Below are 13,879 nucleotides of genomic sequence, written 5' to 3' on the forward strand. Positions count from 1 at the left end.
GGGAAATCCTGGTGTGGAAATTCTTATTGGGGAAGGTGAAAGGTGAGTGGAGATCTAGGCTCAGCAGAAGACCAAGCACACACTTAAACAGCTCCACGGAGTAAATGGCAGAAATGGTTTCTCCATGGAGAGGGAGTTGGGGAGATAAGAACAGAAGACAAAGAACGGAGAGGAGGAGCCTGAGAGGTGAGCTGAGACTGGGGTGAAGTGTCCCCAGTGGGAAGTTGGCCATTGTGTTAGCCAGGGGACACCAATCGTTACATGTGAATTTGCATGGTTGGAAGTGTTTTCTATTCCTTTCCCCCTCCTCCCACGCCACTCTGGGCTGCATTATATGATCACTCAAGTCGAGCAAAGGTCTGCCTCTGATCTAGGTGGTTAAAGATATGAAACAAAAACATGTGCAAAAGCTCAAAAGTCTAAAGGCAGAGGGATCATGACAATGCCAGTCTCTTAGAGCTTGTAGAAATCATGGGAAAAGATTTTGGATTTCCCCCAAATCCAGATTTCTCATCTATATCTCATCTAATCCAATCTCATCTGTATCTCATGGGGCAGGCCGGACCTGGCTAGGCAGTTTGTGTATGAATTGTTTTTAATTTTGTTTAATATAATCCTATTTTAAACACATTCAGGAAGACTGGTAGATTCTGAAAGAATCTTTTTTTTCTTTTATGGACGCCCCTTGGCAGGACAGAGACAGGATCCAAGCCTTAGTTGTAACCTATGCCATAGCAGCAGCAGCACCAGATCCTTAACCCAGCGTATTGGGCTAGGGATTGAACCTGCGTCCCAGTGCTCCAGAGACACCACTGATTCCATTGCACCACAGCAGGAACTCCTCTCTTTAAAAAAAAAAAAAAAAAAAAAAAAGATAATTAATGCTTGGATTCCTTTGCTGTGACTCTGGACTTTGACAGAGTTAATTTGCTTAAAGAGAGGAAAGTCTATGTAGCTCCTGGGTCTGTTTCCAGGTGTAAGCACATCTCAACCCCACCTGTCCCAGCCCTCCAGCCCTGAGGGACCTCCCTCTTCAGAGGAAGCCTGCGGTGCCCCCTCCATGTCCTCCTGCCCCCAGTAAACTGTCTATTCATCACTCCACCCAATTTGGTCTGGATCTTGTCTCTGAGCCCTTCCTGTGAGTTCCCCTGCTGGCCTGCCACTCCTGCCAGACAGACCGGCCAATGCAGTCCAAAGGTGGGCCCCAGGCAGCGTTGCCTTCCTCACAAGAGCTGGCAGCCTCCCCACATTGAGCTGTGCTCTATCAGCCTAGCCAGCCCAGTGCCCCAAACACATACACACAGCCAAAGAGTCTTTGCTAGATGACCCACTTGACTGGTTTTATTGGGTGGAAACTGAGGGTTTTTCAAATACAGTGACAGATACAAATTACCCTGATTATGTTCTTAAGCAAAAGTCACAGTCACCACTTCAGGATCACTCAAGCATAGCCACACACAGGCTAGAATTACTGCTACAGGAGTTTGTATGAACTCCTGGCTCCCAAAGAAAATTTGCATGAAAATAAGATGACAGCTGCAGCCCACCTGAGCTTTAGAATGGCACACGGCATTTCTCTCCAGGGCAAACAGAGGGAGCAAATCAACCGAGCAAGAGAGGGATTTTTTTCAGCAATCCTCCAGCTCCATGCACTGTTAGAGTTTCTCTGCATCCTATCTCAGTCTCCATTGGGAAGAAAGGCTCCGCCGAGCACAGGGTGGTATGATGCAGATCTTGCGAGAAGAAAGCCAGGGAGGGATGGGGCTGAGGAACACGCGGGGGTCACGTCCGCGTGGGCACGCGGTCTTCACACATATGAGGCCACTCAGGGCTGAGTTGGTGCCACCAGCCCCTCAAGAATAGGCTGCTGGCTGTTGTCACGTGAGCTCCTGGAAACTGACATCAAGCATGGCTGGCTGGAGCCACTGCGCAGGCACAGGGCAGGGAGCATGTAACTGCAAGGGCCAAGGTTTCCACAGCTTCCCTGCAGACTTCTCCTGTGGCCGGTCCTGACTTCTTTTGGGGAGCGAGCTGGCAGGAAGCTGACCCCATACTGAAGCATGCACTGTATGCTCACTGAGTTAAAGTGTGAGTTTAAAAAAATAACATATACATTTACATATATTTCACAGTTCAAACAGTAGGGCTTTGAAGAAGAGTTATGGCTTTCTGAAGGGGGTCAGTTGGGTTCAGAAAGGAAATTTGCTGCACCCCCTAAAACATGTGTGAGGAGTGCAGGAGCCTCAGAGAGGCCCAGCTGCCCCCAAACCTTAGGAAGAGGGACCAGCTCAGAAGCCAGCCACAGCGGCGGCCGAGAGTCCTGCTAGACAGTTTGCAGGAAGATACAGGAGCTGTCACTTGGAACCCTAGCAGCCTCCCCTAAAAATGGCCACAGCACTAGGCAGATGCATCACTGAGTCTGCCACCAACCCCCTACTCACTCCTGCCTTGCCTAGGACGGTGGCCTTGGGGGACCCCTGCCCAGTATAACTGCCACCCTCCCACCCCCAGCAGGTACAGCCCCCAGTGCTTGGAGTCCAGATTGGAAAGAACACCAGAAAGACCACTTCACACAGACGTTGAGCAGGGCACGCAGCCAGGCCTGCCCCCGACTCCGACTCCGACTCCGGTCAGCCCCACCAACCCAGAGGGAAGAAAACAGAAGGGCCTCAGGAGTGAGAGCGAGACATGGCTGCCTCTCCCACCACTTGGGGCGCTTGTGCACCCAACCAGAGCTCCACCACCCATCCCCGTGATGGGGGCGGGGGCACGCATGCCTCTTCCTGGGCCTCAGTCCAGTGGAGATGCCTTACCCACCTCCTCCAGCTGGTGAGAAGAGGGATAGTGAAGGTGTGTAGAAAGCAGAAATGCTCGCTTTGATAAGAATATGAAGAAATAGAGTCTTAAATCCACAACTAAATCCAGGCCTGAGTCACTGCAGAGGTCGCCCCTGCCCCAGCTGAAATCCTCACCCACTCCCTGCCTGGTGCAATAAAGACACCACAGGTGGAAGCAGAGGTGCAGAAAGAGGACCCTCCACCAACACCACCAACCCACCCACGCTGCACGTCCCCTTTAAGGTGGGAAGGTGAAAGGGTGCCCCTCCCCCAGTCCTGGGGGGGATGAGGAGCATGTGTCAGAGGGAAACTAAGTCTAAAAGAGTGACCTGGAGTTCCCCATCATGGTGCAGTGGAAACGAATCCCGCTAGAAACCATGAGATTGTGGGTTCGATCCTGGGCTTTGCTCAGTGGGTTAAGGATCCAGCATTGCCGTGAGCTGTGGTATAGGTCGCAGACAGGCTCTGATCCTGCTTGGCTGTGGCTGTGGTGTAGGCACGCAGGAACAGCTCAGATTAGACCCTTAGCCTGGGAACCTCCATATGCCATGGGTGTGGCCCTAAAAAGACAAAAGACAAAATAAATAAATGAATAAAAGAGTGAGCTTACCCATCTCAGGAATCCTGTATTATCAGATAATGACGTACAGATAAATTCACCTACCTGAACATCATCATTACTTGAGGACTGATCCTTTGAGCACCAAAATGTCTATGAATACGTTTTAAATGTTTGGGGACAGAAATAATGATTCCAAAGCAAATAAAATGTTTCTCTGCCTTCCTGAGCACAGTCTACTGAATGTTGTTTGGGCGTTTTCATACCTCTGCGTGATCGTGGGTGCCACAGGATGGTCCGCTCTGAAATGCTCTATTGCCCTGGGGGTTATTCCCACATATTGGTCCGACCGCAAAACTATTTGCCCCTCCACTAAATAGCATCAGCTCCCCTGGTATTTTCTGAGACAGATAGTTTCGGTCTTTTTAATGCCATTATTATGAGTCTATTAGCTGCCACTTCTTGCTATATCTAGCACCTGTTATCTTTCCCTTAATTTGCTTTATTATTAGAAACCAGAATCAAGTTCACAAGAATTGAATTTAAAATTAAAGTGAATGCCATGAGGGATTTGCATTTGAGCAAAGCGTTTGGTCTTTGATACAGAGTTTTCTAGCATCTGTTTCAGGGACTCAGAATGAATTTTCCTTCACCGGAGTTCCCAGCTACCTGGGGCTTGAGTGGCTCTCTGGGCAAGTGGCCCTGGGAAGTGAGGTGTGCTTTGACCTTGTTTCAATAAAAGAGTAACTGTTTCCTCCTCTAAAAAATCTTCAATATGTTCAAGGGTTCTCATAAGAGTGGTGGGTGAATGTGGAATTGTGAGCTGACATGAGGACAAAGGGCTCACTGTGTCCACACAGCTGGGGACTTGCCTCCACTTGGAGGCACAAGAGATGGAGAGACGGAGGCAGGACCCAGGCACCAGCTAGTTGGCTTCAACGTGAGCCTTTCTGGGCACAAGGTGGGAAAGGAAGGAAGAGGATAATGCAAGTATGACCCTACCCCTGGGTCATGTCAGTCCATGTGCTGTGTCCTCATCACCACCTTCCTTGTTTGTTTTCCACGCAGTGGGCAGAGCACCAGGCCTGGCCTTACCCCCAAAGGGCCAGAAACTCCCTGTGTTACAGACTGCAGGATGGTGCTCTGATCCTACCCCAGCCCCCATCACAGGGCAACCCTTACCTGGTCCCGAGTTGGCCGCAAGTGCCAGAGACTCCAATCGCTTAGCTCAGATCCCAAAATGCATTCTAATCCCAGGCCCACATGAATTCTTTTTTATTTATTTATTTATTTTTTAAACAGCTGCATGTGCGGTGTGTGGAAGTTCCTGGGCTAGGGGTCGAATTGGAGCTGCAGCTGAGGCCTACATCACAGCCATGGCAACACCAGATCCAAGCCTCGTCTGCGAGCTATTCCGCAGCTTGTGGCAACGCCAGATGCTTAACCCACTGAGCAAGGACAGGAATCAAACCCGCATCCTCACAGAGACAACATCAGGTCCTTAATCCACTGAGCCACAATGGGAATTTCCCAGATGAATTCTTAACTCTGAGCCTCCTAACCCTGGGAGAAGAAATCTATGTAGCTTTGCTTTAAAAAGATTCCATAATGTTTATTTGAATGTTTAAAATTTTAGAAAAGGAGCTGTTGGGTAGCTCTTATGAAGTCTCAAGCCTGAATTAGATGCTCCCAAGCCCTAAGCAGAAAGCGAATGCAGCAGAGCAGGGCTGAGGTGGTTATAAGGTCATGTAGAGCAGTACTCTTCAAAGCACAGTCCCAGGACCAGCATCAGCATCACTTGGGAACTGGTGGGGAGGCTCCAGGGAAGGGCCCAGGAACCAGTGAGCTCACCAAGGGATTCTCACGCAGGTTCAAGCTTGAGAGCTTACTGACCTAGAATAGCAGTTCTCCAACATGGTTGCATAGCAGAACCAAATGGAGAGTCTGAAGAGCCCTCATACCCAGGTGGCACCTGAGACCAACTGAGTCAGGACTTCTGGGTGGGGGAGGTAGTCCAGGCACGAGTAGTTCTTAAAGCTCTTCAGATAATTCAGAAGTGCAGCCGAGGCAGGGACCCTCTGCATCAGGACAAAGAGCCTCCACCAGTGGCAAGAGGGTCACTTAAGGAGATTTTTAAAAATAAGAATATGGGGTCCCATCCCCCAGGCCAAGGGAATCAGACTCTCTGGGAAGATGAGAATCTGGCATGGTGGTTGTCTTATAAAGATTCCCAGGTGAGGATTTCCTTTGTGGTGCAGCAGGTTAAGGATCCAGCATTGTCACTGCAGCCTCTCAGGTCACTGCCATGGCACAGGTTCAATCCCTGGCCCAGGAACTTCCACATGCCACAGAGCAATGAAAAAAAAAAAAAGATTTCCAGATGAATCCAATGTGCATACAAAGCTGAAAACCACAATTCTAGAGAAATAAAACTTCTACCCCAAAGTTAGGCAAGTCATTTTGTTGAAGGAAATGAGCTACTTAGCTGCCAAGGGAACACTCCCCTTACTAGAAGCAGAGACAGCCACTGATTTCTGGCTTTTGTGCCAAGAGCTAAGTCATAGATATCAATCACCTCCCCCCCCAACTTGTGAAAAAAAGGAAGGTTCACAGAAGAGACCACACAGGGGAAATAGCTAAAGACTTGTAGAAGATGAGCAGGGCTGTTGCCTCTCAGGACACTGGCTGGCCGAGACAGCTGAGCCAAGCTAGCAAAACAGGACTAGGTTGGCTCTGCCCCTCAGCAAAGATGCTTAGGTCACCAGAAGCCAGGGACCAACTGGGGGCCCTGGACAACTTCTCCAGGCAAAAATCAAAATCCTTTAATAGGAACACTGAAAATAGTTACCATCATTTGAGAACAGCTTATACCTAAGTGAGCCTATATGAAATAAGCCAGTCACCAAAAGTCTGATACTGTATGAGGCCACGTCTATGGGGTACTTAGCATGATCGAATCCACAGAGAGGGAAAGCAGAATGCTGGTTACCAGGAGCTGGGGTGGGGGATGGGGAGTTGGCCATTAAATGGGCATAGAATTTTAATTTTTCAACTAAAAAAGCATTCTGAAGATTAGTTGCATGACAATGTGAATTACTTAACAGTACAGAACTGGTAAAGATGGTAAAGATGGTACATTTTATGTATTTTCTTTTTTTTTTGGCCGCACCCTTGGCACATGGAATTTCCCACTCCAGGGATCAAACCTTTGCCACAGCTGCGATCCAAGCCACTGCAATAACAATGGTGGATCCTTAACCCTCTGCACCACAAGGGAACTTCAAATTTTATGTATATTTTACCACAGTAAAAAATAGGAATAAAAAAGAAATCTCTCATAGCATGAAGGCCCAAACAGATTTTGCAAACATTATAGATTCCTGAGAAGTTCATTTTTGTTGTTATTTTAATAGCAGATTATATTTGATATTCATATTTCTAGAAAATGCAGAAGTTGGGTTGTGCGCCTGATGCTTATTTTCGCTCTTCTATCACTGAAGACTCCAGTCTGAATTTCAAGCAGATAGCTCTCACCTGACAGTGGCCACTGACCCACAGGCGATGAAGAACCCAGGTGGCCAGCAAAAGACCAGCTGGTGACACCTCCACATCACTACCCCTCCCCCAGCTGTGAGTTCAGAGCCCATGGTTTCAGCAAGTACCCAGGGGATTCTGATACAGGCTACCCTTTGAAGAGCACACTGCTCTATCAGGATGCCTTGAGAGATGTAATCAACTTCTAAAAGACTGGCCTCAGGAGTCCCTGTTGTGGCTCAGCAGGTTAAGAACCCAACACAGTGTCCACGAGGATGTGGGTTAGATCTCTGGCCTCGCTCAGTGAGTTAAGGATCCACAGCATTGCCACAAGCTGTGGCATAGATCACAGATGCCGTTCAGATTTGACATTGCTGTGGCGTAGATCGGTAGCTGCAGCTCCGATTCAACTCCTAGCCCAGGAAGTTTCATAAGCCGCGGGTGCAGCCTGAAGAAGATCAAAATCATGATAAAATAAGAAATATAGAAATAAACATTTGCCTGGCTGGACCAGCCCTCTCCCCAAGAAAACAAAAGTCACAGCCTGGGCAACAATTGGCACCCCCTGGCCCTAAGCCTAGCCAAGCCTTGCTGTAAGCCACAACCAGCCTCCTCCTATAGGAGTGCTGAACTCAAAGTAGCACCATCCGCTCCACACAGGGAGACCCCCAAGGTCCTGGCCTCCCACTGGGCATCTGGAGAGACATTTGCAAAACTCAGCTCATCTGTTTCCTGGCCAATAAATAAAGCACTTGTCATTCACTCTTGAGACTATTGATAAATCCTTCATACACTGCTAACCAACCTGAACCTCAGTACAAAGATGTAAGATCCTGACAAATCTCTATGGTTTTGAGGGAGGGAAGGAAAAAAAGAAAATATCTTTCCATCTTTTGTTTAAACTAGAGAAAGAGGATCGTTTAGCAGGCAAGAAGCAGATGAGCAAGAATTTTTTAATGGGGAGTTCCCTTCGTGGCTCAGTGGGTTAAGAACCCAACTAGTATCCACAAGGATGCGGGTTTGATCCCTGGCCTCCCTCAGTGGGTTAAGAATCCTCGGCATTGCCGCATGCTGCAGTGTAGGTCACAGATGTGGCTCGGATCCTGCATTGCTGTGGCTGTGGCCAGCAGCTGCAGCTCCAATTCAACCCCTAGCCTGGGAACTTCCATGTGCTGCAGCCTCAACCTCAGATGATGAATCAGAGCCTCCAGGGGCCTGGGCAGGTCCCTCAGGGTCACTAGTAAGTGTGTGGGGGGTGACTTTGAATCCAGATCATCCCTGTAACTCTACTAGTTAAGGACATGCTGAGGTTTGCGATGCTGAACAGGTACAGACATTTGGATGGCTACAGTGAGCGTGTGGCTGATGCTCTGAGGGAGAACTGGCCTCCAGGGAAGGGGTGTAAGACGCAAGGACAAGAGCAGCTTGAGGCTGTGAACAGATGCCATTTCTGCAGAAATGCTCCCAATATAAGAGAAGAGAACCCTGAGGAAGCTTCATGGCAAATGAATCTACAAAGGAGCCTGAGCAGGAGCATTCCAGGTAGGAGGAAAACCAAGAAAAAGTAGTTCCTCCCCCAGAAAAGGAAGAGAGGACTCAAATGACCAGTGAGGACACCCCTGTCACAGGTCACATGGATGTTGAGAATGAGGCCTGAGAAACATCCTCTGTTTCGGCCATTAGGATTGTTCTGCCAACCCTCAGAATTCAGGACTGACCTCAGGATGGCCTGGCGCTCCTCTCTCCATAGCTGTCCCTCAGTCCAGACTTGCCAGCACTCAGTTCAGCTCCTACGGGTCCCTGGTGGACTCAGTCTGGACACGCCCACCAGGAGGACGGGTCTATTCTCTCACCACCAGTTCAAAGGCTCCTAGCGCCACACCTGGCACAAATCTGTAAAGATTTGCCCAATACGTGGCTGAAGCCAGCTCTGTGTTGTGCTCTCCCTTAACTCTCAAGAAGGGCTGTCTTTGCCTCCTCCCACCTTCAGCAAAGTCAAGGGCGATGGGCTGTGCAGCACCGGGTGATTAGTGTGGGCAGAGTTGCCGCAGCAGCATTACTGAAACGGTCTCAGAGGCTACATCTGACCTTGAGCCACCTTTCCTTTTGCTTGGCTAAGCACCCGAGTTTACTTGCTTTTGCTGCCTTTCAAGCCTGGAGGGTTGAGAGCACAAAGGAAGACATAATGATTGTTTTTGTCTGGGGGAATCAGTTTCCCTCAACTAAGAATTTAACTGGTAGTTCGCAGTCCTCCGTGGGATGGGGCGGGGCTGCGAGCAACGGGGAGGAGCTTCCGGAGGCAATGTCCAGGTCTCTCGAGCCTTTGAAAACAAGTTTTTTTCCTACAAACACTGGCTGCAGGAAGCAAGCATGTGGCTTACAAATCAAGAGACTGAGTACCGGTTGAGCCCCTTGGCCTTGGGCGAGTCCCCCAACACACTATCATTTCGTATATACCCTCACAGAGCCCCTCCATCCGCAGCACTGTGGGCGTGTCCATGCTGCTGCCAGGGGCAGGGAGCACCTGCAACCGATTCCTTCTCAAACCCATGACAGCCTCCCACAGCACTGTCCCTAGAGCAGCGTCCAGTCCTCTCAGTCAGGATCCCTCTTGTCCCAGCCCTGGTGACACTGGCTAGAAAGTGGCTCAGACAGAGATTTGGAGCATGAGCTCTGGGGTTCTACAGACTGGGGGCAGTTTCCTCCACTGGGTGCCTGACCATCAGCAAGTCCCTGAATCACTCTGAGCTTCCATCTCTTCACCTGCCCAGGGAGACTTCTTACCCAAGGGGATCTTGTGATGATCACAATGTAAATAAAGAAAGCACCCAGTGGGGGCCTGACACAGAATGAACACTCAGTAAATCTTTGCTATTACGGTAATCAATGTTATTTATGGCTTAGATCCATACATCATGAATAAGCCAAAAACATAAGTAAAATTAGAGATATCAGAGACCCTAAGGACCTTCTCTAAGCCTCTAGCTGTGGAGATGAGGAAACTGAGAGCCCAAAAGAGGAAGGGACTTGCCCTAAGACCCAGAGGCTGAAATAGGACCAGGAGCCAGGAGCCCAACTCCTACTTGGAATTTTCAAGATGCTTCATCCCTAGCCCCTAAGAGGGACCAGCCTGGGGCAAATACCAGCCCTTGACATCCTTGGTTGGGAGAGCCCTGACGTCTGACTCACGGAGGCTCTTGCCCCCAAACACTGCCCCATCTGGAAGCCCCCAGCAGGCATTCAGTAGAGCCCTGGGCATGACTTAACCCAGGTCACTCCCCTGTGCTGGACCTGTTTCCTTAAGTGGGACAAAATGGTCCTTCAGAACCTTCTGGTTTTGATATTCTGGAGCTTCAAGAACTGGGCTCAATTAACCACAAAGGAGTAGCTGGAAACCTCAGTTAACTGGAATCTTTCCCAGACATTTTCCCACTTGGGAAAAAGAGGCAGAGCCAAGAAAGCACAGTCACCTACTGTCCTTGGTAGTGTTTCGGGGCCGCCAGGTCCTCAGGCCTCCTTTGCCTCACTGGCTACTTCCCTTTTCTGCAGAGAAGCAGGCAGGCTCAGGGCAGCCCCAGGTTTTTCCCAGTCAGGATCAAGGGCAGCATCTAGAACAGCGTTGTTCATGGAACGTTGCTCTATAATGGCCCACCAACATGAAACAAGCAAGATGAAGGAGGGTTGCCCAGGATAAAGAGCCTGGAGGCCTGGGCCAGGGTCTGTGCCTGCCTCTATCTCTCGCTGCCAGGGCCTTTTGCTTTGCCTATAAAATGAGGTGATCAGATGAAAGGTCCTGTTCCCTGCTGTGCTGTCCTCTCAGGGTCCCTCCTCCCCCTCTTAGAGCACCAGCATATTTATAGTCTGCCCCCCACCCCAGCTCCACGAAGACAGAGATCCTTACTCCCTTTATTTGTCATCATGTCTTTCCAAGCCCAGCCCCAAACCAAAGCAGCATAGGCTTCTGGAAATGCTTATGGGAGAGAGGGGAGAAAGGAGGAAGGAAAGAAGGGTGAGGGGAAGGAGAGGGAGGAGGGAGGTGGCTCAAGATCCTCTAGCCCTAACATTCCTACGATTTTGCAAAGCTAAGTTCTAAGGTAATTCACCAATGGTGCGTACTAGGCATAGCCGCAACCATGATGGAAATACCACGGGGGAAGCAAAGGGATGTGAGATGACATGTGCACCCCTTTCAGCCTTGGCACAGCTAACTTCCCAAAGCACAAGCCCTGTGGGTCCATAAGTGCAAAGGCTACCAGGCTGCGCACTGTGGGAAGCCCTGCCTTTACAGTAGAACCTCAGTGGTGCTGGTGTCGGAGACCATGGCTCACTATCATCAGCTAAGCTCACCCACCAGTCAGTCACATGTCAGCGCTCTCCAGTCTGGAGCCTTATAGTTCCAAATCAGGAACACGATACAGCAAGATTCTGCAGTATTTAGGAACATACAGAGGGATGGATTTTATAAATAACTCCTAGTTAAAACAGAGCTCAAAATAAGGAGACAAAAGAGGAAGCAAGTCGCTAAGCACTTATTGAGTTGATAACACTGGCTTGAAAACCTTAGTGCAAATGGCTGGTCTGGTTTATTTCCTTCTCATCAAAAGATCAAATGCAGGATTGAACCTGGAGGCACCAAGACTTGTGTGTGCATCTGAGGATGTGTTTGCAGGGTGTGGCTCTCCTCTGCCAGTGGTGTTTCAGCAAAGATCCGAACACACAGGCCTTGTATCAGATCTCACAGCGCCACTTAATGGCCTCAGTGGGTTAGTTAATTATAGTTGGTTGATAATCTCTGGACCTGTCGGAGCCGCTGTACCCACAGAAAGCTCTGGCCACTGGTTTGGCCTCTAAGCTCTGAGATTCCAGATAATAATGCATGGCTGAGGCCTGGGAATAAGACACAGGAACCCAAAAGTCTGGGTTAAATCTTAGCCATGCTCTTATGTCCTGTCTCCCTCTTTTCAGTTCCTCCTTTGGTTTCCTTTAGCTGCAAAGAGGCCATACAGTTTGTGCTCTCTCAGATGCTAAAACTGGAGAAGAAATGTGCTTGATTCAGGTGCAGGTCCCCAGGGCCCTGATCTCGAGGTGTGGCCCAGGAGCGTGCTACCCATGGGCAGGGCAGCCGCTCAGCAAGGGGCTGACTCTGCCCCGCCCCCACCCTTGCCTCCTGGCCTGCAGGACCCAAGCCTGAAGCTGAACATCCCAGGGAGGGCCAATTTGAGCGCCCAGGCCCTCGCCGTGCCCTGCCCGCGGGCGAGGACCGGCGAGGTTCCACGTACTGGGCAGGCAGGCGGGCGGGTGAGTGGCCTGCGCCAGCCTCAGCAGCAGCTGCAGGTGCCCGTGTGCACGCGCAGGATGCCGCGGCTGTGCAGGTGTAGGAAGTTGAAGATCTCGGAGGGCATGGCATGGAAGCCCGGGCGGGGCTTGACGTTGTCGTAGTAGTGGTGAGTGATATAGAGGCCCGAGGGGTTCATAGGGAAAGCCCAGAAGCCGAACAGGTGCACCTCCTCGCACAGCTCCAGCGCCGCGGTGGCCAGGATAAGGCCGGTGCTGATGCGCTTGGCGCGCACCCCCAGGCTGAGCCAGTAGCGCGACACGTTGACCAGGTACTGCGGGTGGAAGTAGTAGACGGCCTGCGGCGACTCGAAGTCATCCAGCACGTACTTGACGCGGATGGACACGTCGGTGTTGCGCGTGTTGTAGAAGGCAGGCAGCAGTACGGACGCGTTCTCGTACACCTGCAGCACCCGGTAGAAGGGCCGCCGCCACTTCTCCAGCTTGTGGAACCTGGTGGAGGGCTCAGGGTGAGAGGAAGAGTACCCGGGGCCCTGGCTCCCCCATCGCCACCCCCCCTTTGCACCCTGGAGTCTTTTCAAAGGAGGAAAGGGACTCTCAAGGCCAGCCCCACCTCCCTTCATCTCACTCAGCAAATGAATGTCCACCTTCCTCTGAGACGGTTATATTTTGCTAAGTGGGAGCAGGAGAGGGCAATCTAGACCCTCGTAGATTGTCCGCAAAGGGACAGGTATCTAAGTGTGTGGCTGCAGGGGGAGGGTAAGATGAGAGAGGAAGTGGGGAGGGGGGAGTGGTGTCTTTCCCTGGAGCCCTCAGGGTGCTCACCTGTACTGCCTTCCCCAAGGTCAAAGTGAAGGACACCAAACCATCTGCCTGTCCTGTGGGTTCTTCCTCCCCCACAGCCCCTCACTTATCTTTCCCTTAATGTTAAAAAGACCTTGGGAGTTCCTGTGGTGGCTTGGCGTTAATGAACCCGACTAGGATCCATGAGGACACAGGTTCGATCCCTGGCCTCACTCAGTGAGTTAAGGATCCGCCCTTGCCATGAGCTGTGGTATAGGTCACAGATCCGGCTCAGATCTGGCCTTATTGCAACTGTGGCATAGGGCGGCAGCTGTAGCTCCATTCAGCCCCTAGCCTGGGAACTTCCTTATGCCCTGGTTAAGGAGGACCCTAAAAAAAACCCAACAAAACCAACATTAAACAGCCCTCCCAGTTGGCTCACCTCTCCTAATGCTCCCTCACTCTGCTGACTCTGTAAATGTTCCTGGGCTTCTGGCCCGATTTAACAGCTCCCCCTGCTCCTACCCTTCCTCTGACCCCAAGGTGTCAGGTCAGGTTGGAGTTTTAATGCATTAACCTGCTCCCCCAGGCCTCCCAGACAGACCCCGTAGGGGGGAGGTTGTTGACATCTTTGCACAAGGCTTTTCCCGAAAGCAAATTGGATACACTGTGTAGGAAGCAATCCCCCCTTCACTCCTACCCCCCACGCTTCATCACACACTGGAAAGCTCTCTGGCTCATCTCTAGGGAAAGACAATCTAGACCAGCACTGTCCAAAAGAAATATAATGCAGGCCACAAATGTAATTTTCAATGCTCTAGGAAGCACATTTAAATAGTAGAAAGAAGCTGATGAAATTAATTTTTACAAT

The 13,879-nt window shown here is 50.5% G+C and overlaps 1 protein-coding gene across 4 annotated transcripts in view; it reads right to left on the reverse strand.

Moving 5' to 3' along the window:
- ST8SIA5 (ST8 alpha-N-acetyl-neuraminide alpha-2,8-sialyltransferase 5) overlaps positions 1,320–13,879 on the reverse strand; it is an 84,116-nt gene continuing 71,556 nt past the window's right edge. For 3 of the 4 annotated variants that reach the window (XM_021092612.1, XM_021092606.1, XM_021092596.1), the window contains one exon: positions 1,320–12,717. In XM_021092612.1, coding sequence (XP_020948271.1) covers positions 12,249–12,717 — 469 coding nt within the window. In that variant the 3' untranslated portion in view covers positions 1,320–12,248. The remainder of the gene's footprint in view (positions 12,718–13,879) is intronic. The other variant, XM_021092609.1, reaches the window with a different exon arrangement.

The sequence above is a fragment of the Sus scrofa genome, chromosome 1, assembly GCF_000003025.6.
Source record: "Sus scrofa isolate TJ Tabasco breed Duroc chromosome 1, Sscrofa11.1, whole genome shotgun sequence".
Taxonomy (NCBI): Eukaryota; Metazoa; Chordata; class Mammalia; order Artiodactyla; family Suidae; genus Sus; species Sus scrofa.